General features: G+C 38.7%; 3 protein-coding genes across 6 annotated transcripts; all 3 read left to right on the top strand.

Moving 5' to 3' along the window:
• The first annotated feature begins 443 nt into the window (after nucleotides 1-443).
• On the top strand, nucleotides 444-6,134 carry LOC122777205 (mitochondrial fission factor homolog A-like). 2 transcript variants are annotated; one of them, XM_044038289.1, is made up of 7 exons: nucleotides 444-586; nucleotides 2,390-2,619; nucleotides 2,992-3,170; nucleotides 3,442-3,533; nucleotides 3,921-4,091; nucleotides 4,990-5,065; nucleotides 5,496-6,134. In XM_044038289.1, the coding sequence occupies exons 2-7, from the start codon at nucleotides 2,403-2,405 to the stop codon at nucleotides 5,625-5,627; spliced, it is 867 nt and encodes a 288-aa protein (XP_043894224.1). In that variant the 5' UTR covers nucleotides 444-586; nucleotides 2,390-2,402; the 3' UTR covers nucleotides 5,628-6,134. The 2 variants fall into 2 exon arrangements, with proteins under 2 accessions (XP_043894224.1, XP_043894215.1); XM_044038280.1 differs by lacking the exon at nucleotides 444-586 and having other exon boundaries at nucleotides 1,479-2,619.
• A 1,273-nt stretch (nucleotides 6,135-7,407) lies between these two features.
• zgc:110269 (probable flap endonuclease 1 homolog) lies at nucleotides 7,408-11,913 on the top strand. Its single transcript, XM_044038254.1, has 11 exons — nucleotides 7,408-7,664; nucleotides 8,527-8,593; nucleotides 8,754-8,856; nucleotides 9,650-9,704; nucleotides 9,856-9,917; nucleotides 10,070-10,206; nucleotides 10,326-10,386; nucleotides 10,485-10,616; nucleotides 10,704-10,849; nucleotides 10,935-11,079; nucleotides 11,232-11,913. Exons 1-11 carry the CDS (start codon nucleotides 7,583-7,585, stop codon nucleotides 11,286-11,288), a joined length of 1,047 nt encoding a protein of 348 aa, XP_043894189.1. The 5' UTR covers nucleotides 7,408-7,582; the 3' UTR covers nucleotides 11,289-11,913.
• Nucleotides 11,914-12,818: 905 nt separating this feature from the next.
• agfg1b (ArfGAP with FG repeats 1b) lies at nucleotides 12,819-24,513 on the top strand. 3 transcript variants are annotated; one of them, XM_044038186.1, is made up of 12 exons: nucleotides 12,819-13,151; nucleotides 16,402-16,495; nucleotides 16,763-16,878; nucleotides 17,418-17,556; nucleotides 18,456-18,612; nucleotides 18,790-18,897; nucleotides 19,728-19,872; nucleotides 20,416-20,495; nucleotides 20,933-21,025; nucleotides 21,234-21,392; nucleotides 22,230-22,324; nucleotides 22,418-24,513. In XM_044038186.1, exons 1-12 carry the CDS (start codon nucleotides 12,985-12,987, stop codon nucleotides 22,466-22,468), a joined length of 1,404 nt encoding a protein of 467 aa, XP_043894121.1. In that variant the 5' UTR covers nucleotides 12,819-12,984; the 3' UTR covers nucleotides 22,469-24,513. The 3 variants fall into 3 exon arrangements, with proteins under 3 accessions (XP_043894121.1, XP_043894112.1, XP_043894130.1); XM_044038177.1 differs by having other exon boundaries at nucleotides 23,098-24,496; XM_044038195.1 differs by lacking the exon at nucleotides 18,790-18,897 and having other exon boundaries at nucleotides 23,098-24,497.
• Nucleotides 24,514-24,670: the final 157 nt, after the last annotated feature.

The following is a 24,670-nucleotide window of genomic DNA, read 5'->3' as shown; positions in this document are numbered from 1 at the left end:
CAAAACGTAGTTTCTGTGCTTCTGTGGTTGCGTTTACATTACTTTCCACATTGTTCTCATTCTGTCTGTGCAGGAGACCTCAAATGGATATTCTGCCTTTCCTACACTGCATCTATTTTAGTTCGATGTTTTCGTGAATCATTTATTTTGCAGAATGGATGTATGGATAATTAGATAGACAGATAGATTGAATGTAGTGAGGATGTAACTGTGATACACCCAATATATGTGGATAATAATAACATTTAAAAAAAAGAAGGAGAAGAAGAAATCTCTGGAAAACAAACGTGAAAATTATGATTTTGACTAATTGAGCGTATCAATTGTGTACGCTCGTTTTCATCCCCTGATCGTCCCTGCTGAATTGTTTATCTGGGACTAATGGTGTAGTAATAAGCTCCGCCTCTGTGGACACGCTGGGGGTGGATGTTAACACACACACACACACACACTACCTGACGGACTGACTGCTGCTGGAGTGGAGGCGGTGTGTTTGGTGTTGCTCGTGCTGATTGCTGATCTCTGTCGTCGTTATATTACAGAAAAACGACGCTTATTTGACTCATGACATTTTAGAACGGCAACGGTAAGTAGCCTTAGAGACTAGAGCAAGCTAAAGGCCGAATGTTGTTGTGACTTTATGTGGTTAGCTAGTGCGTATGCACGGACAGCGTAACTAGCTTGATACGGTACAACACCTGCTAATGAAAGCGGCTGATACTGATCACATCATCGTGTTCTGCTGACATTCAGTTCATATTAGCTTACTCTCATCATATACATGGCGTCTTGTGTTCTGTGGACCTCATTATGCAGTGACATTGAGGCCACGTGACAGTAACTGCACACACCTTATGATGTAATTGAATGCAATGCAGTATGTAATGTTAATAATAATATAATATCTATTTGCTTTAACTGCGTCCACCATCTTGTTATCAGGAAGGATTACTCGGTAGCTCATGTCATTTCACATGAGCCAGAGAGATAGTGTTTTGGTAGGTACCACTTGCCTCTGTCATCAGTGTGTAGTACACACTCGATACCAGTTTTTCATGTGAATACCAATACCCTTGTCACAAACCTAAGTATCCACCTATACTGATGATATCCTTTTACAATATTTTACACTGTTGAACACCTAAGCTGTCAACAACAATATTATGCTTGTGCATTTAAACATAATGCATACAGCCCTCACTCACGCCCTGATCACATGACAGTGGTGGCCTCATCTCTCTACATCAGGGGTCAGACTCAAATGACCTGGCTGTCTAGTTTGGTCAGTAGGGGGCCGGCCATGTAAAAAAGTCTTTTCTCAAACTTTTTGAGAAAAATTCACAGAATTTGTTATTTGATATGGAATTATACGTATGTATGTGTATTTGTGTGTGTATATATGTGTATATATATATGTATATGTATATATATATATATATATATATATATATATATATATATATATATATATGTGTATTATATTTTATATTTATTTATGTCAATAAGAAAATGCATACTATTGCATACTTTTATGACTTGATATGAAGTGCCGGGCTGCATGTGGCCTGGCAGCAAGTTTAAGCCCTTCACAAGTCGAAGTTCCCAATCACATTTTGAAGTCCGTAATCACAGTTCAAAGTAATTGGGGTCTGAGTTAGATGAAAGGTATCAAAGGGCTTGAAGACTGTGGTCAAACCTCATCTGTCTTTACTCTGACAGTGATGGTAATGGGTACACTCGTGTGCATATATGATTTTGCACAGTTGGCCATACAATCTGTAAATGAAGACACTTCCTCTGTTCATATACCCTCAGTTTGGGTAAGGAACTCCTCCCAAAAACACTAACAGTAAAAAACAGGAGGCATGAAACACATTATGTATACAACCACCATAGTAATGATAGCATCTGATTATGTATATCACAGATAAATAACTAGAGGTTGGTATTTGGGCCACATGGTAGTAGGGGTGACCTGATGTAGCTTGTGTGCAGCCATGATTCATGGCACTATGTGGAGCGAGAGCACAGAGACTCCAGGAAGGAGTTGAGTCAGTGATGTTTACTCATGGGACATGAATCCAGTTTTTAATTTGGATAAAAGCGTCTGTTAAATGACATGTAATGAACACTTTGACCATTGTTAACAACCTGAAGCTTTCCAGTGACTGCTGTTGGAGCACAATGAAGTTACAGTGACACTTTGAAGTTTCACAAATTTCTTTGGTTTCACCACAAACCTTGAGAACTGAAGAAGCCTCTTGGATGTGGCTTCAAGTCCAGTTGCTTCTGACTTGATGTGTTTTGGATAGAATAATCTAGTTGGATTAGGATCTACACTAACATCTTTAGATATGTCATTTCTTTAGTCAATGCTTCTCTTTGGTAGGTCTACAGGCTGGATGAGTGGGCCAACCTTCACCTCCCCCACCCCAGAGGTGGCTGAGATGAACCGCATCCATTATGAGCTGGAGTACACTGAAGGCATCAGCCAGCGGATGCGCATCCCAGAGACTCTCAAGGTGGCTCCAGAGAGCCAACCAGGGTCCCTGCCTCTTCAGGAGCATCTCCTCATTCACACAACTCTCATGCAGGTTCCTGACAGGATTGTGGTTGCTGGTAAGAATGGCACACAGGGCTTCAGTAATAGGTTAGATAGCACAAATACATTTAGGTTTTTTAGGTGTTTTGTTAAGTTGTGTGCCAGATAAGGTCCATAAATGTCTCAGGCTCCATTAATACATTTTCATATTATAATAAAACAATCTCCACAAAGACATGCTATTTAGTTCCACATCAGAACATTAAATCAGAACATTAACTGTTGTCCTTTTGAAAATTCCATGTTATAGGACCACAGCAAGCCATTGTGTGTGTTCCACAGTCTTGTTCTATATATTTAACAAGAATATAAAATCTATGTTAATTCTACAAGCCCAAGTTTGATTTCACTTTTGTGACCTCCTGCTCTCTCTTCTACTTGATCCGCAGGTGATGCTGGGGACCCTGGTTGTGGTCGTCCAAGAGACCTAGACCTAATTCAGTCTGTCCCCCCACTGGACCTCTTGAACATGAAGGCCCCACCGCGAATCCTTACCCTGACAGAACAGCCACTGGATTCTCTTGAGACTGACCAAACTGCCACCTCACAGAGTAATCGCAGCCAGGCGGTAAGGGCAAAATCAAAGTTTCTGTGCAATACTCCTTCTAGTTCTCATGAATAAAGTGTGATTCAAGTGTATAAATATAATTCAATTTCCTTAATTCTTAGAACCCAACATTAAATTGTGTTGCTTACAAGATTCCTTGTAGTAGTGAATTCCGTTTGAATGTATGTCTATGTGTTGCCAATGTGACCTATTCTGCCATGTATGGGAATGAAAAAGAACACATCTGATGTTCTTCTGATGCAAGTCTTTCTAATATTTGTATCAATAATAGGGCCTTTTTCACACTCGCTCTCGAAGAGAACGGAGTGCAAGTGAGAATACACCGAGCCGCTATAGCAGTCAGATCAACAGAGGTGATATAAGGTAAATACACCTCAACATTTGAGAGACTGTTGGCTGTACTATGAAGCATATTTAACAGAGCTACGCTTTCTTTGTGTGAGCTGGCTCGACAAAATCTAAAACCTCAGTCAGAGTTAACAGGTATCACCACGGTGGTTATCTACTTATTTTTTCAACCCTGGTTTTCTTCTTCAGGCTCAGTGCTGGTTCACATAAAAGAAGCATTTGATCCACCTTCATGCTTTCTTTAGATCTTAATTTACCACACTAAGCTACCAATCTCGTATTATAGTACAGCCCTCAGAAGCTTTTCCATTCAGGATTGTTTGTCAGTGTTTTATTCCATTCAGTTTTTAGCTTTAAAAAAACCCTCTCTTTACTGTTTCTCCCCACTCAACTCTCTGTCAGTATATCCCCATCCCCTTCTGCACCCCCTGTCCGCTTATGTCCCCCCCTCTGTTCCCCTGTGGATGCAAACGTCAACCTGTTCACAGCTGCTGGCTTCCTGACTTATGTCCAGTCAACAACGCGCAGAGCATATCAGCAAGTCCTTGATGTCCTGGATGACAGCCACCGCAGGTATTTTTTCTTTGTCCCTGTAATTTGCTGAGGTCACTTAATTCATAATGTTATTTAGAAAAGACAAACAAACAAAACTGCTGGTCCTTGTGGTGTTTTTCTTTGAAATGAATACAGTCTTTTCTTAGTCTAAACTTTTTCATAAATGTAGTTATTATTCTGACTACATGGACAATTCCAAGTAAAAGAAAAGCTTTATATATTATATATATATTGTAGTGGCCATTTGTACCACAGTCCAAGTTCCTACGGCCACTTATTTTGCAGCGGTTCTGTTTCTTACTCGTGTCCGATTATTTATTTTTGAGAAACCCAATGTTACTCACAAGTATTCCACAGGAGGCAGGTAAACGTTTACGTCGATTTATTTGAAGACAAAAACCAAGAAAACAAAGGTCTGGTCCAGTACCAGAATATTGCAGTCCAAATTACGACCCTTGCTTGCTTCCTTATTCAGTTTTATATGCACAAACGCACGGTCAAAAACTTATATACATCCACACGTGCAAAATCCTCCATATCCTCACATTACTGACCAAACTGCCCTAAAGCTCCCTTAACTGTCATAAAGCTCAAAATAACATGCTTTTATCCAACACAAATCAGTTTCAAACCAACCACAAACTTGAATATATATTAACAATGTATTACATATACTACACTACATATACTAAACTTAACGCTACAAAATTACTTTGAGTGGCTCTCACATATATTATTTAATAATATGTAATGTATTCTGTCCAATGTGCCTTTTGTTGGGCAGATACTGGTATTGATATTGATTCATTTGTTTCTGATTTGTTCTCCAAAAAACTTAATGTTTAGCGGCCTTTTGTAGGTTTGAAGGAATTTAGTGTTATTATGAATGTAAATTGAGATTTGTTTATCTCTGTAGGACAAACCTGGACTTGGCTATGGATTTAAACCCTGATGAGTCTGGCCTGGTGGATGCCTCCTCACTAAGGCGACAGGTAACATGTTTGTGTACAGATTTTTAATTTTTTCCACTGATGTGTCAAGCACTAAAGCTGCTGTGAGGAAAATGTGTTGTTGATAATATTTTATTTTCTTAGTTGAATGTGTTATTTTATTGAGGCTGCAGCAACTTCACAGCTTTTGCTTTCTTTGTTAAGATAGACCCCTGAATGAAACACTTCTGGCTTCTTCTATGCATTTTTCGATACTGTATCTGCCTTATAATCAGCTGTAAACTCATACATAACAGTCTTTATGTATGTATATTATTTTTAGAATAGACTGGATTTTTCAGATTTGTTAACTTTGATACTGTCACTATAGTTCTACCTGTGACATTGTCCTGCATTTTTAAAAAATATGCACAGCATTATCACCTGTACAATCGTGAGAAAACATCTTTATGTGGTCATTGTGTTCATTCAGATTGTGAAACTGAACCGACGCCTGCAGTTGCTGGAAGAAGAAAACAAAGAGCGTTCCAAGCGAGATGTGGTCCTTTATTCAGCTACTGTGGCATTCTGGCTTATTAACACCTGGATGTGGTTGCGCCGCTGAGGTGGGAAGACGGAAATGACCCTCCCTAAATCACTGGAAGGCGTTACAATCAAAATCAAATGGTAACCATGTGAAATCACAACATTGGCAAACCTGTATCCCTATGTTTTGTTGCAAACTCTATAGAGAGATTTGACTCAAGCTGAACAGACTACATAATGTTTACAATATCTACATATCTACATCTACTTCAAAAGTTCACAATGACAGTTTGTAACTTTAGGCCTAGTCATAATGTTTTGCCACATCACATGTAGCAGACTTGACATTAAAAAATTGCATGTATGACCCTTTTCAAACCTGTTACTAACATCCACTCTGAGTGATCCGATCACAAGTAGACTATTTAAGTACAGGTGTAAATGGACCCAGGATGCACATCCACCTACTCTGCTGATGCCCTCAGATCCACTACAGTTCCATAATGAACTTGAAATATTTGTTCTTCTTATCATCGAAACGTTGAATTATTTGTAGCCAATGTACTATATTAACACTGATATATTAACCCCATTGGTTTGGGAAGTGAACTGGTGAACTAAGAGCTGTCCACATATCTCAGGACTGTTGCTAATATCAGGTCTGAACTGGGCCTTTGTATCTCACCTATGTATAAATTGGTAAACTATTAATTAGTAAGACTAAGCACAATGACATAACTACTGATGCCAAAATGTTAATTTGATCTTGTAAGCACAGTCTCTCTATGTCAGAAATAATAAAACTCGCTGTAACTTCAACTAGATGCAATGCCAAACCCGTTGGTTGAACTTTTAGACAGAAGCTTTTTTCTCCATTTCCAATATTGCCCTGATTTACACTTGAGTTGAGGAGAAACTAAATATTCAACAGATCATTTGGAGGCTTTTTAACATTGTAAATAAAGAAACTGCAACTACTGATATATTATGGATTCATTTGTGCAAAGAGCCAATAAAATGCTAATAATTGCACTTTAAATATTTGATAAATCCTTTATATGGTGACAACAGATGTCACGAGCAGTGGTTACCATTGTTTGTCTTTGTGAGGGTGAACAAAGTTTAGTTAGTGAGACTTTTTACACCATTTCAGAGCTGGAATGATAGTTACAGGACCAAATCTCAGACCTGACATGCCTTGATCAAAGTGTCATAGTAAGATGAATAAATCTAGAGATGCCATAATGTTAACCCTGATTATCCCTCAAATTCTTTATTACCCAAAACATCAGTGTACAATGTAGCAATTGAATTGGCTATCGTTGAAATGTTGTGGTCCTAAATATTATTTTAACTTACCTCTGTGGCATTCACATACCTTGTGATATGAGCTTGATGGAGTGGCAAAAAAACTTTCCTGTGAATTATTTATGCTCTTTACACAGTTTGAGTTTGTTTTTCCAGATAATTTCCACTGGGGATCATCTACCACATGTGGTTTTATCGCCATACAGTGCAATGTACATTGTAGAGCTGCTGTGTGTATGATCGTATATAGATCAATATGTCGATGCTACATTGATGTCTTTATTTTGGGATACTAGTTTTTTTAATTTATTATTATTTATAAAAAAAAAACTACAAATTAACTGGCAAAATGTTACAATGGTGTTTTTTTTTGTTAAGCATTGTATGTATAACTTACATTTTAAGTAATATATTTTACTTTGTGATAAAAGAAGACATTCATTGTAAATATTTTCGCAGTAATAAATTATGGATGTTGACATCTCGTCTCTGTCTTAATACTGACCCCTACTGCTCTGTTATTGGATGTGCAACACAGGAAGTCGCTTGTGTGCTTTTTGTTAAATGCCTGTCGGTGCAGTTAAAGCGCTGGTGAAGAAGAAGAAGAAGACGGAACCAGAAATCATTCACAAATAGCAACGGGTTTAATCAAAACAAACGCTCTGTGTTTTTAATCGTCGTCCTCCTTTAGACATTATCCAAAGAGAACGCGGGTGTGTCGGGACAATGGGGATCACGAAACTGGCAGATCTGATCCGCTTCAATGCTCCTGATGCCATTTGTCACAAAGACATCAGTGACTACACAGGTAAACAGGTCCGCTGTCTCTCGCTCTCTTTACATTAGCATACCTTTTTATTATTTATCGTGCTTCCTGCTAATGTTAGCACTTGATAGCCTTAAATGCAAACTGGTTATAGCCTTGGTAGCTTGACGTAAATTAGTCACACACCGAAAGTTTTTTGGTTTTTTAAGTGACGCCACAGTAACTTTTACTGCACTTGTGTTAACCATTTAAAGGGATATTATTTTCCTAGATAGATTTATTTAGGGCATACACAGAAAGAGACGTAATACATGTATTACGTATACTTATGATTAAAAACAATCATTCAAACTCAATCAGCCTTTATGACAGCTGAAAACAACAAACATTTCAGCACACGATCGAGCAGTTTGAAGTGTTTTTGTCAGTCTTATAAGGCTTGTTCCACACTGACGAGTGTACAGGGGTCAGTTAGATTGAATAGAATAGAATAGAATAGATGGGGGACACAGTCTGTCCATCAGTCTCACAGCCTGATACTCCTGTACCTCTATCCAGGTAACAGGAGAGAAAAGATGAGATTAGAGGCTTGGCATGGGTCCTTAATGATGGACTTAACAAGTTATTATAGTTACTCAAGATGTTGCTGACATGTTAATGCATTGGTAGTAATAATAATAAAATATACATTTTTTTTTGCCAATTATTTGATATAGCTGTTTGAATAAACATCTGCTGCACAGGCAGCCTGTACTGCTGTTAAACACATTGGTAAAAGATAACAAATCAATTTGCTGCCAGATTAAACAAAAAAAGTGAATGGATGTCATAGACAAGTTATTTATGTCTATGGGAAATTGTGATTGTGTTGTATTGTTATGATGCTGGTGTTTATGCTCCACAGGAAAAGTGATTGCTCTGGATACGTCTATTGTTGTTAACCAGTTCCGTGCAGCAACACCCACTTTAAGGTAAGGGAGCTCTTTCTCCTTTGGTTGCACACTGCGGTTCTGTCGTATCAAACTACTTTGGTGCCAAAATATAAACACAATTAAAAAAAACCAGCAGATTTCTTATGAAGTATAGGGATTTCTGGTCTTTGGTCACTTATCTTTGGTCTCCTCCCTCCAGCCCCCTGACAGGTCTCTTCTTCCGCACACTCACCCTCCTGGAGCATGACATAAAACCAGTCTTTGTGTTTGATGGAAAGCCTCCAGAGGAGAAGTCTGCTGTTGTAAGTGAAGCTTGATATCCCCACAGTGACAGTTGGCCATCTTTCTCCTGTTGGGGTGATTCATTCATCATCTATTACTTTATCCTCCATATGAGATTTGTGGGGGTTACCAACCTTTCTGAGAGCTACCTGAAGGGTTGAGAATAATATGGAGGGCTACTGTGTTGATGTAAAGAATGCAGAATAATATAAAGTTGTTTTGTTCACAATTTAAATTGTACATTTTATGTTTTTAATTGCATACATATTAGGGGACTCTGAGTGTCCTTACCCTTAATGATTCATCATATGCATGACTGAAGATCTTTCACAAACTCATCATATGAAAACACATACACAAGAGGGTGTCACTGAAGAGACTAATGAAAGAATATGAAGGACTGGCTTGTGTAGGAGCTTTCTTATTTCAGAAGTTGGAAGTAATGTAACCTCATGGATGGCTGTTAAGCTCATAGAAGAAGAAGAATTAGAAGAAGAAATTTAATGATTTTTATGCAAATATGAACAACATTTTTCACTTTTTGAATGTCATACAATCATGCATCTGTGTATACAAGTTTGTAATCTCTAAATAGCATTTGTCATTTTCAAATCTGTAAAAAAAAGGTAATATGAAAATCGAATGTGATTCAAAACAAAATACATGTATATACACATTTTCTGTGGAGAAAACTTACTGAGATCCCTGATTGTTTGTCTCTGAATGTATTAATGTGAAAGCCATTGCTGTAAAAATCACACATACAAAGCTGCACTTCTTTACTTTTGTCATTTACTGATTCTGTTTCTGCAGCTTGAGAAGAGAGCTGAGACATCAGGGTGGAAATCCTCCAACCGCACAGGCACAGGTACAGATACATCTAGAATAAGTGAAGTTTTTTTTTAGTGCCCTACATGACAGAAACAACAGCTGACACTTGTATATTATATATGTATATATATATAATATACAAGTGTCAGCTGCCTCTGTAAGTTAATCATGACTCTCTTGTGCCAAAGTTTCATCTCAGACCAAGGATTGTCTCCATCTCTTGAAGCTTCTTGGTGTACCATTCATCCAGGTATGATCTGTTAAATGTAGAATACACAGTATGTACACTTTACATTACATTACATTATTTTATTTCTTTAATCTTTCCCTCTCTTTCTGTCTTGCACTGCCTGCTTTTCCATTTAACCCCCTCTCTTTCTTTTTCTGTATCTTGCTCTCCAGGCTCCAGGAGATGCTGAGGCACTGTGTGCCCAGCTGGAGAGAGACGGGACTGTGGATGCAGTGGCATCAGAAGACATGGACACCCTGCCATTCGGAGCCAATGTTCTTATTCGTCAGTTGAACGCCAAAAGGGACAGGTAAGATTTAGTTTAGTCTGTTTTACAGTATTGCTGTAACTAGCATTTTTTTTATCTTTTAAACAGATGGGTGATGAATTAAAACTGATTTAATTCCATTTTTTTCTTCTTCTTTACAGTGAAGTAGTTGAATATTCTTTACCCAAAGTACTGGAGAAACTCCAAATTAGTCACGAGGAGGTAAGACTGAATTATTCATACAGATGTCAATGGAAGCCTTTAATATCATACCCTACTTAAATAAATATTTTGCTGCTTTTCCATTCTTTTCCCACCAGTTTGTTGACCTGTGTATTTTGTTGGGCTGTGACTACTGTGACAAGATAACCGGTTTGGGACCTAAGAAAGCTCTGACTCTGATCCAGAAGCACCGTAAGATTGAGAATGTGGTTGTGCACGTCAACAAACAGGTAATAGATGGAATGGTAGTGATCTATTTTATGCTTCATCTGTAAAAATAAAGAGCTACTGAGATACTAATAGCTGCTTCCCTTCAGACCCATCCTATTCCACATTTCTGGAAGTACAAAGAAGCACGCAAGTTATTCTTGGCTGCACCACAGACCGTTGCACCTGAGCTCGCCTGGACGGAACCAGACGAAGAAGCCTTGGTTGGGTTTCTCTGTCACACCAAACGTGTGAAGTATGTACACATCGTGGCCGTATATCTGGTTCAAAGCCAACTTTCATTTTGCCATGCTGTATGCTTCAGTTGTCTTGTTTTTAAGGGTGGAGCGAGTCCGTCATCGAATGGAAAAGTTCCGTCAGAAGCGGGAAAGCAGGCGGAATGAGCGAGAAAAGGAAAGAGCGCTGGGTTCCTGCAGGCAAACACAAATAATGGACTTCTTCAGAGTTACCAGGAAGAGGGAACAGGTAAATATGACAGCTATTTTGGGCTTGTTATTGATTCTCCAGCATCGAAAGGTTTTAATGTATCAGTAATGAATTTGGTCTTTGATTTTGTAAGAAAGAAGTGATGTGTTTGTTTTGTTGAATATTTGTTCTGGTGTTGTTTCTTCCTTTAGCCTGTGGAAGCTACAGAGCCATTACGCAACAAAAGAAAGAAACCAAATTCAACATGAGACCCCTGCTTTTATGTTGACTCCACTCAGAGAAAATCAAGAAAGTATTACATTTTTATTTTTATTTTTACAGTATATCTTTATTTTTTGGTAACACTCATTGAAACATTTTAACTGTCTCAGAGGCAGTGGCTGTACTTGTTTGATTATGTTTAGCATTTACAGAGTATTCCACTTTTCCAAGTGTCCTTTTAGTTTTAGTTTCCACCTGCTTATAAGAAGCCAAAACAGACAACTGACTTTCGAGTCTTTTGTCATTGCATGGGAGAACTACCCCACTGACACTACAGTAATCCAATCTTGTCTAAGCAGCAGTGTTCACAAACAACGTACTTCAATAAGCAGTTCTTCAGTGCATCCAGCATTTCTCTGCAGAGCCCCAAAGAGAAGCAGAGTCGGCTGCAGGCAGCTCTGCGAGAGAACAGTGTGCTCACTGTCAGCGAGGACTAACCCTAAGCCAAAGCTGGAAATAGGGGAAGTCTCATCACTGGATATTCAATGAGCACCTGTCGCATAAAGGCTGCCAAGGCAGAGACCAGAGACTAGAATTTTAAAATCTGTACTGAAATGGTATCATGTTAAAAAAAAATAATTCTGAGATGTTTAAATCCATGAAAAGATGAACATTTTGATTTAATTTGAAAAACCTTGTTTAAACATAAATAAATAAATAAAAGTTTGCACAGACCAACCTGTATTAGGTTTTACAAGATGTTTTATTTAATATATACTTTATATACTGTTTAAGATGTTTTGAAATGGAAAAAAAAAAAGTTCGATGTATTTTGGTTGATGTTTTTTTACATTTTAAGTATCATTGGACAACAAACTGCTCTGCGTTTGTCTGCTTGTTTTTTTTGTCTGTTACCATAACTCATAACTTGCTTTCTGGGGGAATTCAAGATTGTTTCTAAACAATTGTCAACATTGTGAGATAGGGGAGTATATTAAAGCTGGGAAACTAAGCAACCTTGGAAGATGTTTGCTCTCTGAATGCCTTTTCCTAATATTCTATACTGTATTTGTGGTCTGTATTTTAAATTAAAAAATAATGTTTAATTGGTTTTGGTTGATTTCTGAGTTATTTCCAAATAAGAGTTACAATTAGTATTTTCTCCAAAAAACACACAAGAAAATAGAAAATGTACAGGGCATATAATGATACTCAGTGCAGTGCCATTGAAATGTTTGTGTCTGCACAAGTTAATACTCTTCAAGCAGTTTTCAAGAATCTTGTTTTTAAATTTGCCAACTTGATGCAGACATTAATGACATCATTTTTGGTCCTGTCCCAGCTGCAGAGACATTGGTACAGATGCCTCCTTTTAAGAGATTAGTTCGATCTACATACTGTTTTAGATCATCTAATTATGTATCGGTGTGTTTTTTTTTGTATATTGTACTGTTTTGTATGAATTTTCCTTTTTCATTTCCTGGACTGAGTCCATCTGAGTTGCATCATTCTGAACCAGCAGGTGGCGCTGCAAAGAAAAAGGCCAATGTGCGTGTGAATTTTACTCGAGTAAAAGAAGAAGTTAGTCAGCCACTCGCTCAGTCTCGCTGATAGATATCTCGGCAAGGTGTCTTCCTGGCCACCGCCGTAGTACGCGGCAAGTTTGCCCCGAAGACACCCGCCCTGCCCAGGGTCTCCTGTCCACACTTACTCCCAGCGATACCAGCCTTCTTTTTTTCTGCCATGGCGACGAGTGCAAAGCGAAAGCAGGAGGAGACTCATCTGAAGATGCTCCGGGAAATGACTAGCCTTCCCGCGAATAGGAAATGCTTCGACTGCGACCAACGCGGCCCGACCTATGTCAACATGACAGTGGGTTCCTTCGTCTGCACCACCTGCTCTGGCATCCTGTGAGTTGGCGTCTTTGTCCACGTGTTCTCTTTAGCGTTCTCAATGCACCGCCGGGTCATGACAAGGCACCGCTTTGGGTTTTTTATATTCGTGCGGTCCATTTCTGACTTGGCGGTACCGTTAGCTCGTTAGCTAGCGCTGCTGAAGTCAGTGCAGGTAATGCTGACGCCCTTTCGCTCTACCCCGGTACAGACCGAGGCCGCGGGGTTCGAGTTGGGCTGGGCTCGGTGATGTTGTCATGTTGGTTTGTTTACAGCTTAGCTTCAGGCGTCGTCTCAAATAATGTTAGGTAGTGTAAGGTGTCTCACAACAACATCGTAACAACAAGTTAACTTTACTGTAAGGCTGAAGACCATTGTTCCTATTTCCCATAGATGTTAATTATTCAATTGACAACAGAACAAATACTTTTCACATCGTTATTGGGATACTTGTTATTACAGTATTTTTGAATCTTATCGCAAATACAGAAGATGCAGTTGGGAAAAAAATGTTACACGTGTCGCAATGTTACAAAAATGTTGTAATATTACAATATCATGTTCTTACAGTCACACAATTGTTTTAAATGTAAATGATTACTCTTAATCACACACACACATATATATCTGAAAGCAACAAAAAAGTTTATTGTGTTATTGTTTCAAAAAAATTACAAATGTTATGTTACAAGATAACTAATGTTACAAAGCCTTCAGTCAGTAAACTAATTTTAATGTCACAAAAACATGTAGCTAAGGACACATTTCCTAGAATATTTTAAGATGAAAAAACAAGAATTTCAGAAACACTATTATCCTGATTAAAGAACTTCAGTATGGGTGCTTTTCTTTATCACAATGTTTGGTTAATCATTGTATTGTATACTGTCCTGTCCTTGGTTTCCAACAATTCCTAAACCTTCTATAGGTGTGAAAATGGCAGGGTTCCATTTAGTTTTGTGTTACTGTGCAAAGACACTAAATACTAAAGTGGTGACTGACGTCGCGTAACTACTCTCAAACTTCTCAGTGACCCCTCGATTCTGTGGAAGTGGGGCCGTGTCTCCTGTCTATTGTCAGGTTTTACCATCTGTATGTCGTCCGAGTGTCCCAGTTGTTTATTGCCTGAGTGGTCAAGGTCAGGGGCAGCAAATGTTTGGTTCATATACCCACCACTCAAATATTTGATCACCTTGTTTAAAAACAATCCGTCACACGGGGGCCCCTGTCTGGTTGAACTTTATGTGGACATTCACCAAAGTATCACACACACACACACACACACACACACATCTCGAGATAAGAGGCATCAGGGTGGGACTCTCTGCTGAAGACTTTGCTGAACATATATGTAAACGCAACACTGATGTGTTTCCTTCCAGGGTCCAAATAATACACAGATTGCTTTAAAACAAATTTCTCTCAAAATGTATTCAAAAAAATTAGGGCCATTAATTGGTTACTAAATTAATCTTCAACTATTTTGATGATCAGTTCATCAGTTTTAGTAAGAGTGAATATTTTTTTAGTGTTTGTGTTTTGGTCCTGCGATGGACTGGCTATTTATCCAGGGTGTACCGGCCTTTTGCCCTTTGTCAGCTGGGATGGGCTCCAGTTCCCCCACAACCCTCATGAGGAGGATACATTTGGAGACAATGAATGAATGAATGAATGAATGCATTTTGGTTTGTGGACAAAACAAGACATTTGACAACATCATCATTTTGAGGTCTGGGCAACACTGACTTTGGTCAAACACCACAGTGACACAGATGTCTTCAGCCATGGGGTAGTGTGCAGAGAAGTGTCTGTCATTCACCCATCAGCAGCTTGAGAACGTCCTCACCACACACTGTCACTGAGTCCCATTTTGTTCTGTTCATGTGCTCTCGATGAAAATAGGACAGACTTATTTGGGGTAAATATCAAATTGCAATTTGATTTGCAATCATGTTTTTTATGGTCTACTACCATACCATGTAACTAAGTGACATAACTGATCACAAGTTCCACTTCTTTAAGTCTGTATTAGTACAGTGTCCTTGTTGTCTGTATCAGTGTTTCACACTTGGACCTGGTTCTTATTTAAATGATTGAAATCTAAAATTGAAGCAACAACAACAAGCTTTATTCTTTATTTTTCGGCAGCTGTTTCTCTTTAACAATGTGTCATGGAGCTGCAGTTGGTGAAGTGACAGTTGAATGCACTCTCTTGACTCACCATGAAAACCTGTAGTTCTGTTTAGCCTTGGCACATGCTTTGTGGTGGTTTCCAGATTCAGGAATACATGTTTTTAATCATTCTGAGAGACATTAATTCAAACTAAACTGAGATGTATGACAGTGGAGCTGTGGGTTTATTTTCTAATCTGTGTTGACAGAAAGGACGTACTCTGCTGGACAGATTAGAAATCCTTCTGACACAATGTTCTTAATTTATTTAGTATAAACTTAAGAATTGTCCCTCTGATTGGTGTATTTTTAGTACGATGGTCACAGATTCGTCTTAATAGTGATAATTCACAAGGAAAATGAGCTAATGTCACTTAAACACAGAACATTTGATTTGGCTGCACCCCATGATGTACTTTTCTCCATTTAAATTTATATCTATACCAGTAATGAATATGTAAATATTTGTTTTATCTCGGACACTTAAACACTTTCCCCATTAATCAGTGATAAATATCCTAAATTCCACTGTTAACTATTTCTCAGAAATTAAACATGCAAAAGTTGTTCTTCTTTTGGTTTCTCTGTTTTGGGGTCACCACAGTGGATCATCTGCCTTCATCTTACCTTTCTCTTGTGTCCTTGTTCTCTTACGTGTGTGTGCAGAGGTTGTAATATTCCTTATTGACATTATACACTGAACTGTAGTCGGTGCTTTTGCTTAATCTAACAAAAAACTCAGTGTAAGACATGAGCCCAATAACTCCCACCTCCTTTTCTTTTATAATGTTATATAATGTTTTTCTACTTTCTTAATGTATCATTTTAATGTTATTGGACCTTTGTGCAATTTCATCAGTTGATGATTAAAAAAAACTAAGTTTATTGTGTTTTAAAAACTTGTGACGTCTTTAATTTTTGACAACTCTGTCATATATTTAAATTTACACAACCACAAAGTGCTCATGAATGTTTCACTCTTAAGAAGTTAAAGTTAAAAAAAGGGTTTTTCCTATTTTCATTTCATTGAAATTTGCATTGGTTTGTATTCTGTTCCTCTTTTTCTTTAGCTAACGTTTACCTCCTCTACCTACAGGCGAGGACTGAATCCCCCGCACAGAGTGAAGTCCATCTCAATGACCACATTTACACAGCAGGAAATTGAGTTCTTACAGAAACATAGCAATGAGGTATGACGAAGATTTTACAAAAAAAGTGACCTTCAAAAGGTTAAAATTAGCATTCTGATTCATTCTGACTGACTGCTGAATTCACATCTTGGCATTTGTTTCTTACTCAAAGTCAACATTATTGGCATTCCTCTGTCCTTTTTTTCTCTCTCTCGTTTCTTGTCATCCCCTCCCCCCTGCCCTTTACTTTCTCTCACCTCTCTCCCGGCTTTTCCCCCACCCCCATCCCAACCTCTTCTCTACCACTCATTCCTTTGCCCCCCCCAGGTCTGTAAACACATCTGGTTAGGCCTCTATGACGACAGGACATCAGTTGTTCCAGATTTCCGAGAACCCCAAAAAGTAAAAGAGTTCCTACAGGAAAAATACGAAAAGAAAAGATGGTAACTTTTTGTGTTCCTTTTGATTGATGTGTTTTGAAAAAAAAGTCAAATCTAGTGTTAAAAGAACCCAAAAGGGGTCGAATTATCAGGATCAACCTTCATGTTTGTATAAATGGTTGAATTTGGTTTTGGATTTTTTATTTTTACTTTGCTGCACATTGCTTTATAGAGTTGGGTCATTGCAGGTCAGTCAGTTATGCTGGAGTATTACAATCAGTGGTGATGCAAAGGAATGGAGTGCAGTGTCATCCCTGCCAAAAAAAACATTTTGCAGTTATGGACTAGGTTAATCATATGTTTGAGTTTGACAGTGTGCTCGTCATTGTCCCGAACTTTTTTTATGCTCATGTGTCACTTTATTCTCAATGCAGTGTTGGAGGAAACAAAGCACAACATTCAAATGCTGTTTATGACGGACAGACGAATTTAATCAGACTTTTCTCAACATAAAATTATGTTTACATTAGTGATGCAAGCTATATCCTCTGTAATCAAATATGTTTGTACACTTGTGTCGGTGCTCTTTCCTGACTGTTTAGGTATGTTCCTCCAGACCAAGCAAGAGCAGTAGCAACTGTCCAGGCTTCTGTGTCGGGCTCATCAGCCAGCAGCACTGGCAGTACCCCAGAAGTGCAACCCCTCAAAACCCTGCAGCTCAGCAAGACCCCACTGCGCCAGGTATCAGAAACACACTGAGCCCTTTTTGTTGCCAATAATCAATCACCTTTTTGGAATATAGAAAAAACATTAGAAATTAAAAAATAAATAAATAAAAAAGAAATAAGAAGTAGGTATGTCCCGATCTTGATCGAAGTATCGGATCAGAGCCGATCTGAGCATATTTTTTTTAACTGATCAGAGCTCAGCAATCCCCCAATATATTCACCCTGATCTTTTACGTCAGTGGCATTTTAATTTTAATACCTGTGTTTGATGTAGTTGGCTATATTTTAATACGCTGCCTTGTTCTGATCTGCCCCATTTCTCTCTGTCCTCTCTACCCTAAGATCTACGCTGTGCCAAGCACACACATGCACGCATTGACTTCCCATTCATTTGGACAGCCTAAAAAAAGTGTTCTCCATAATCTTAACCGCACCACGATTCAATTCCTAAACTTAACTAAATATCAGAAATCAGAAATAAGGTTCTGCCTCATTAAGACCAGGTTTTTGTCCCTATGAGGACTACTGGTCCTGATGAGGTCAGTGTTTATGCCAGAAAAGGTCCTCAAGTGGTACAAAACAAACACATTTATGTGAACTACAGAGCTGCACTAGATGCAGCTGATCAGCAGCCGTCACTTCACATGCATCCAGTGTGAACAGATGACAGAGGAGTCTGTTCCACTTTCTGTTTTTCTTTCTCTCTAAACTTCAGTCAGCAATATTATTTATAACTGACTGAGGTTTTCAAAAAAAAAAAAAGTGCAGCTCTGGTATTTAGGCAGATATCATATTGGGACTCAGCATTGGCAGATACTCAACAGTAAAAAGATTGGATTGGGATCGGGGGCTAAAAAAGCTGATCAGGTCATCCCTAGTAAAAACTTCTTCTTAATTTCAATTACTGCTCAGTCTCCAGGGCTAGGTCGTTCACAAGCACACAGCGCTGCTCAGGAGAAGAAGTTTGACTTGCTCTCAGACCTGGGAGGAGACATCTTTGCTGCTCCATCCACTCAAACTGCCAGCTCTTCCAACTTTGCCAATTTTGCACATTTTCCAAGCCAAACTGGTAAGAGAAACCTTCTCTCAAAGGACCCAATGCATCCATCTTACTCAGACTAATAAATATACCAATGTTTCTCAGTATGTGTTTTTTTTGTTTGAAGTTATCATTCCACACATTTTCCTGCCATTGTTTTTATTTTTACATCCGTTGCCTGTGTTCATCTTCCCTGTGTGGCTGCAGCACCTCATGGTAACTCAAACAGCAACTTTGCCAACTTTGAGGCTTTTGGAAACACTGCAATTCCATCCCATCTGAGCACGTCACCCCCCTCAAAGTCCTTTTCATCAGGTACCCCCTCCCTACCATTGTCACTCTTCACACACACTGACCCTCAGTCCTCTTTCAAGCCTCTTTCACACTAAAATAATGGGGTATACCCAGGGTTTTTGTGGAGCTAAACCATAGCCAGTGGTTGTACTGCCCTGTTGTGTTTGTTTCACCCATGCATGAAATGTTTCACCACCAATTGGCCGGATACAAGACCGGTCTTAAACAACATTAACACAGTGACAATGTTACGATGGTTACTAGTTTGTATCTTTTACTTTGATCCCACTTTTAATTGATAGTTCAATTGATCTGCTGGATGAAGTGCTCTTCCCATGTTGTAAAAAGCAAACACTCATTGGCTATGCTAACAGCTGGAAGACCGATGTATGGTGTAGTCACTCTCCCGATTCAAACTCCCGAAATTGAATCAGATGAAGAAGCAATTGGCGTGTTCACCTGGGTCTTGTTTCCCATTTCTGAGCCAAATCGGATTAAATGTGTGTTTCATTGCAGTAATTATAAAGAACACGTTAAAACCTTTCCAGAAATGCTCTTCAGATGCTCTAAGCCAGTCTTCACGACTGATGTTGCTAAGCAACTGTTGAAAAACTTGATTGAGACCCTTCTATGTAAAGATGATTTTCCTAAGGTATCAGCTCTGGTGGGAACAAACCATGGCTCTTTTCATCTTAAATGAACTTGGTTAAAGATCTCAGAGGATTTTTGACATTTACTTTAAACCTCTCATTGTATCTTTCTCATTAGTTATTTCCTGTCTTTTTTTTGTTAAACTTTGCATGTGTTTCATGTAGCTCTGACAGAGTATCTATATTTCAAATTACCCATAGGTGGAGGTGTGCCAATCCCATCTATGTCAAGTGCCGTCCCTGCCCAGTCCCTGGCAGGGTGTAGCAAAGAAGATCGCTATGCTGCTTTGGCTGAGTTAGACAATGAGCTCAGCACTTCTGCCTCCACAGCCAGCAACGTGCAAGGGTGAGAAACTGACAACTCTGCACACTTTTTTTCAGACATGAATTTCTGGTAATGTAATGGAGATTTGGGTCAGGACATTCTCTGCAGCTTGTGGTTCATGGACTGTCAGGTCACAACACCAGGAAGATTCAGGCGAGGAGGTGGGGCCTGGCTTATGCATACAGGAAGCAGGACACTTGTCCTTGTTTTCTCCTGCGGTGTTCTCACATGAGCTCACTGGGACATAAACTGGAGATTTGAGTTGGGAGCTGGCAGGAGAACCTCCAGAGTGACTTCTGTGGACAGTTGTGTTCTCTCCAGAGAATCTCTGGAGTTAAGTGCATGTCTGTAAGCAGCTTTAATGATCTATGCTTATTGTTATGCGTTATTTACACATTTGAATATTTGGATAATCAGTTAATTTCAACTAAAATGACCCAATCCAGTCAACATTTATCACTCACTTGATTGATGTTCATATCACTGTTCAATAGTGTGTCAAAATGTTAATATTGCACACGTGTCATGGATGTAAAAACATTTAACATGGACATTGTCTTGTAGGAACTTATTTGGACCAGTGCTTGGTTCATCGCCAGCCCAGAATACGCCTGTGTTACCCAGCATGCAGCCAGTCTTTGGAGGTACTAATTATGAATATATATTTTTATTATTAGGTCTTGACAATTTGGGGAAAATATTGCAATTGTAATTTGACATATGATATTTTTAAGTCCTGGTTTGGTTCAGCATTTCATGTGATAATGGATTTAAAACATGAAGCATTATCACAAGGAACATTATCATAATATTTACCACTCTATATTGTAATGCAAGAATGACAACTTAAAGATATGAATTACCATTACGTAAACTACATAAATATGTCAGAAATAAAGGGTAAACCATGGGCTAGATATGCTTGACATGACATGTGACCTAAATTGTGGCCTTTGCAACTTGTTAATTGCACTATTTTGAATTTAAAACATTTGATTGAGCAGCCCTACTTTTCACATTACATTTTTCATGTATAGTTGGAATCCTTTTGTTTTATAATGTACTCCTGTATTTCATGTAGCTGGCCCGTCCACAAATCCTTTCGTTGCTGCAGCCGTTGCCCCGGAGATGGCCACCAACCCTTTCCAGGCCAACGGCAGAGCTCAAGCTGCAGGTTTGTATCCACATGTTTGGTGTATGTCATAAGACAGCTTTTTCCTTTTATTGTGATTTAACCCTGTTACATTGCCAAGTAGCTTTGTGATGTTTCATAGTATTTATAAGAATATACTCCTTTTTTGTGTATGTGTGTAATGTGGGTGTGAGTGTGTATATACACACACACACACATTCACTGTAGACACATTTTGTGTGTTTTGTAGCCTCCTTTGGCACTGGCTCTATGAGCATGCCTGCCGGCTTTGGGAGTGCCTCTTCCTTCTGCCTCCCGACCAGTTTCAGTGGAAACTTCCAGCAACAATTCCCTGGCCAGGCCCCGATCCCTTATGCCCAGCCTGGGGCCTACCACCCTCACTCTAATGGTTAGTGGCCTCACCCAACACCTTGTCTCCTCTGTCTGTCATTCATTTATTTATTTATCACCTGTCTTTTCACCTAAAGTTCATGTACCACATTCAGAACAATTTTTTTAACAAATAATACAAGACCTAGTTTCATAGTATCAAGAAGCCCCATGGGATCATGGGAATTATTGTCCTACTACCAAAGCTGTCACGTTTTAGTGGCCGAGCTTCGGCGGCAGAACTATAAATATTTACTTGTGCTCTATTAGTGACAAAAGACAACACACTGGTTAACTATTAGGTACCTTCCTCACAAGTTTAATTCGGGGGGTTTGCTGCCAATGTTAATGCAGAGAAAGTAAAGTGGACGATGTCAGTAATTGGCACCGTCTTGATTTAAAGTGTTGGAAACGTTTTGGCTACAGTAAGTACACTAAACAAAATATTCAACATCTGCCTCGTCATTCTTTGTAATTTTAATACGGAAGTGTCATATTATATCTTAAAATCTGACTGCAGCAAATGAAAAGTGTGACAAATCCATTGGATCTGCTGTGAAATTAATTCAGGTTGCATTTAGGATCAAAATAATCTGTTCTTTACAAAGTACAAAAAACTACAATAAAACAATCTGACATTTTTCATAAGGCTCAATGCAAACTAATAAGCTGTAGCTCTCCTGTTATTTATTTATTTTTGATCCATTTAGTCTTAGGCACTTATCTAAATCACTGTGCAGGTTTTCTCTTCATGTCATATTGATTTAACTGTTCCAATAAAAGTATTTTTAATTAGACACTGGTGAGAGCAGAAACAATCTGTTATAAATCCATTTTCCTCCACTGTGTTCGTTAGGCCCTGCCTTCCCAGTCTACAGTCAGAACAAGCCCTCCATGACACCCTTTGGGCAGCCTATGGCTGGTCCTGGCATGTCTAACAACCCGTTCATGGTGAGTGAGCATGGATGGCCTTATAGCCGTTTTTCCATAATGTTAAAGTTTGGTTGGGTTGGGTTTCGACTGAGAACAGTACCTTTGTGGCAGGTGGGGTGTGCGCTGTGCTCGATGGCCGTGTCAGCGAGATTTGTAACGTGACGTCGCACCAGTGTGCCAACATCAAACGCAACACAATGTGGACAACAATGGACGACATGCAGCAGCTGTTTTTTATCTGCTCACTTTGTGGCTGTTTGTTTCAACAAGACGTTAAGCTTTGTATGAAAATAGACTGCAGGCTGACTGTCGTGTGTCTAGCTCAAACTGTATGCTAGCATTATTGTCGTACCCCAAGGGAGGATACCGAAACATTGAACAATTGGGGCTGGTTATTTTGTAACTATTCCTAACTGAAACACAAAACAATACATATTGTATCAAACCGTTCCATTCATTGGAAACATGTTAAGTTTCCACAACTTGACACAACAAGAATGCTTTCAGTCCTCATGGCACGGCTAATGGATCACTAGTAACTTCTGCAACTTAATTCCAGGTTGAAACCAGCTGAAAGTGTCTTGTCACTATATGTCACTATATGTTCAGCTATGAAGACATAGCTGAACAAGATGGTCTACTCTGTTGTGGATGACTTCTCAACACATCCTTTGCCTATATCAGTGGTGTTAAATGAAGTGGACGCTGAGAGAGAGAGCACTGATGATGACATTTAAAGGAATCCTTACCTTACAGCAACAATGTCTTTTTTCTTCCTTGTTTAATTTCAGGCTGGTGCCCCAGCGGGATCGTTTCCTTCAGGGGGTTCATCCACTAACCCTTTCCTGTAGCACATCTCTGGATTCTCGCCACCAGAGGGCAGCATGCAGCACATATTCAACGCACCCGATCCGTCGTGCAATTAGTGGCAGTACATTTCCCTAAAAGAAGACTCATGTTTTTGTTTTGTTTTTTTCATCAAATGTTTACAGCACTATGAATTATGAAAGAAGGGTTACAATGGACTATATTGGAAATGAAGGGGCCATTACGGGGGAGGGTATACTGTCTGGACAATATACATTATATGCTTTTTACTTTTTGTTTATGACTGTAAACTCTGTGCATATCATTTGTAATCGCAGTTAAGTAGATGTTATGTATAACAAGGACTGAGTTAACAAGGGTGAGTATACACACACCTTGTAGTTAAAAAAAACAACACTACAATCTATATAAGGGTATACACTTTTAAGATTATTAACGGAGTTCCATCCAAATCCGTCATCTGTGGTTTGAAGCAGCCATAATAATGCAGGTGTTTTATTTTCTCTTTCTATTTGTTGTTCCAGCAGAATGGCTACTATGTTGGCAGTAAGGTGCAAAAATGTTCTTTTATCAACTGGCCTGTCCAGAGTGCTATTTTTAACAATCTAACGCTTCCAATGACCCACAGCGACAAAAGAAAACCCACGTCTCTATAATCTTACAAATTAAACATCCTAAAGAGGTGGATTGGACACACCATTTATGCTGGGCTTTTACCACAGTCATTGTGAGCATAAATGGAGGAATTGGACAAGATTTGTGGGCTTTGAAAGTTATATTTCTTAGTTCTGCTACTTGATTAATAACATCTTTATTAAAGTTGTTCAACATGTTGCCAGTAACCTCTCTGCTGCTGGTTGCAGATGTCAGATGAGTTAAATATCAGGTTTTTGTTTGGTTGATAGTTGCAGGTGTTGACTGCTCCTGTCCAGACAAAATATGCACAATATTTGAACACAAATACTTGTGGGATGTTAGTTAATTTGTGTTCAATGCACTCCCTTAAAACTCTGTCTTCTTCTTTGCCTTTTTGAAAAGCCTTTTGAAGAGAAGAACAGGATGATGAGAAACATTGATCTCCCTTCATTTTTCCGTTACAGTAATAAGGCAAAGCAGAAGAACAGATTCATTTATGGATTATTACACTACTTGATCCTCCTTTTGACTCTGGTCTCAATTCCTCCACCAGTGACTAACAATAAATTTGACAATGTTTCTTGTCTTTGCAAGAATAGGTAAGTAAATGTGTACATATATAAATATATGTATAAATAAATTAAAAGATTTTTAACTACAGTGATGACTTTGTTGAAGTCTCTTACAAACCTGTTCTTAATGTTCCATATTGATACAACTGAGCCATTAATGCTATCAAAAGGTATGTTAATTGAAATTGAATATGTTTGTTTTATTTTTCTATTTTTTTGGAAAGTCACATTGACATTGAAATCTCTTTCTTTATTCAACAAACCATTACAATAATGTCTTGATATGGTTTTCAATGTACAGACTGAATTTGGCCCAAAGCAAGCGAAG

Source organism: Solea senegalensis, linkage group LG1 (genome assembly GCF_019176455.1).
Source record: "Solea senegalensis isolate Sse05_10M linkage group LG1, IFAPA_SoseM_1, whole genome shotgun sequence".
Taxonomy (NCBI): domain Eukaryota; kingdom Metazoa; phylum Chordata; class Actinopteri; order Pleuronectiformes; family Soleidae; genus Solea; species Solea senegalensis.
Note: the sequence above shows the minus strand (reverse complement) of the source record. Positions and strands in the feature narration are given on the sequence as shown.

Bases quoted from the DNA above. Each gene is read 5' to 3' on its own strand.
- LOC122777205 (XM_044038280.1), top strand. From the start codon at position 2,373: ATGCTTCTCTTTGGTAGGTCTACAGGCTGGATGAGTGGGCCAACCTTC. The intron at 3,171-3,441 runs GTAAGGGCAAAA...TATCAATAATAG, and splicing joins AGAGTAATCGCAGCCAGGCG to GGCCTTTTTCACACTCGCTC. The intron at 3,534-3,920 runs GTAAATACACCT...ACTCTCTGTCAG, and splicing joins ATCAACAGAGGTGATATAAG to TATATCCCCATCCCCTTCTG.
- zgc:110269 (XM_044038254.1), top strand. From the start codon at position 7,583: ATGGGGATCACGAAACTGGCAGATCTGATCCGCTTCAATGCTCCTGAT. The intron at 10,207-10,325 runs GTAAGATTTAGT...TCTTCTTTACAG, and splicing joins TTGAACGCCAAAAGGGACAG to TGAAGTAGTTGAATATTCTT. The intron at 10,850-10,934 runs GTATGTACACAT...CTTGTTTTTAAG, and splicing joins TGTCACACCAAACGTGTGAA to GGTGGAGCGAGTCCGTCATC.
- agfg1b (XM_044038177.1), top strand. From the start codon at position 12,985: ATGGCGACGAGTGCAAAGCGAAAGCAGGAGGAGACTCATCTGAAGATG. The intron at 21,026-21,233 runs GTTTGTATCCAC...TGTGTTTTGTAG, and splicing joins CGGCAGAGCTCAAGCTGCAG to CCTCCTTTGGCACTGGCTCT. The intron at 21,393-22,229 runs GTTAGTGGCCTC...TGTGTTCGTTAG, and splicing joins CTACCACCCTCACTCTAATG to GCCCTGCCTTCCCAGTCTAC.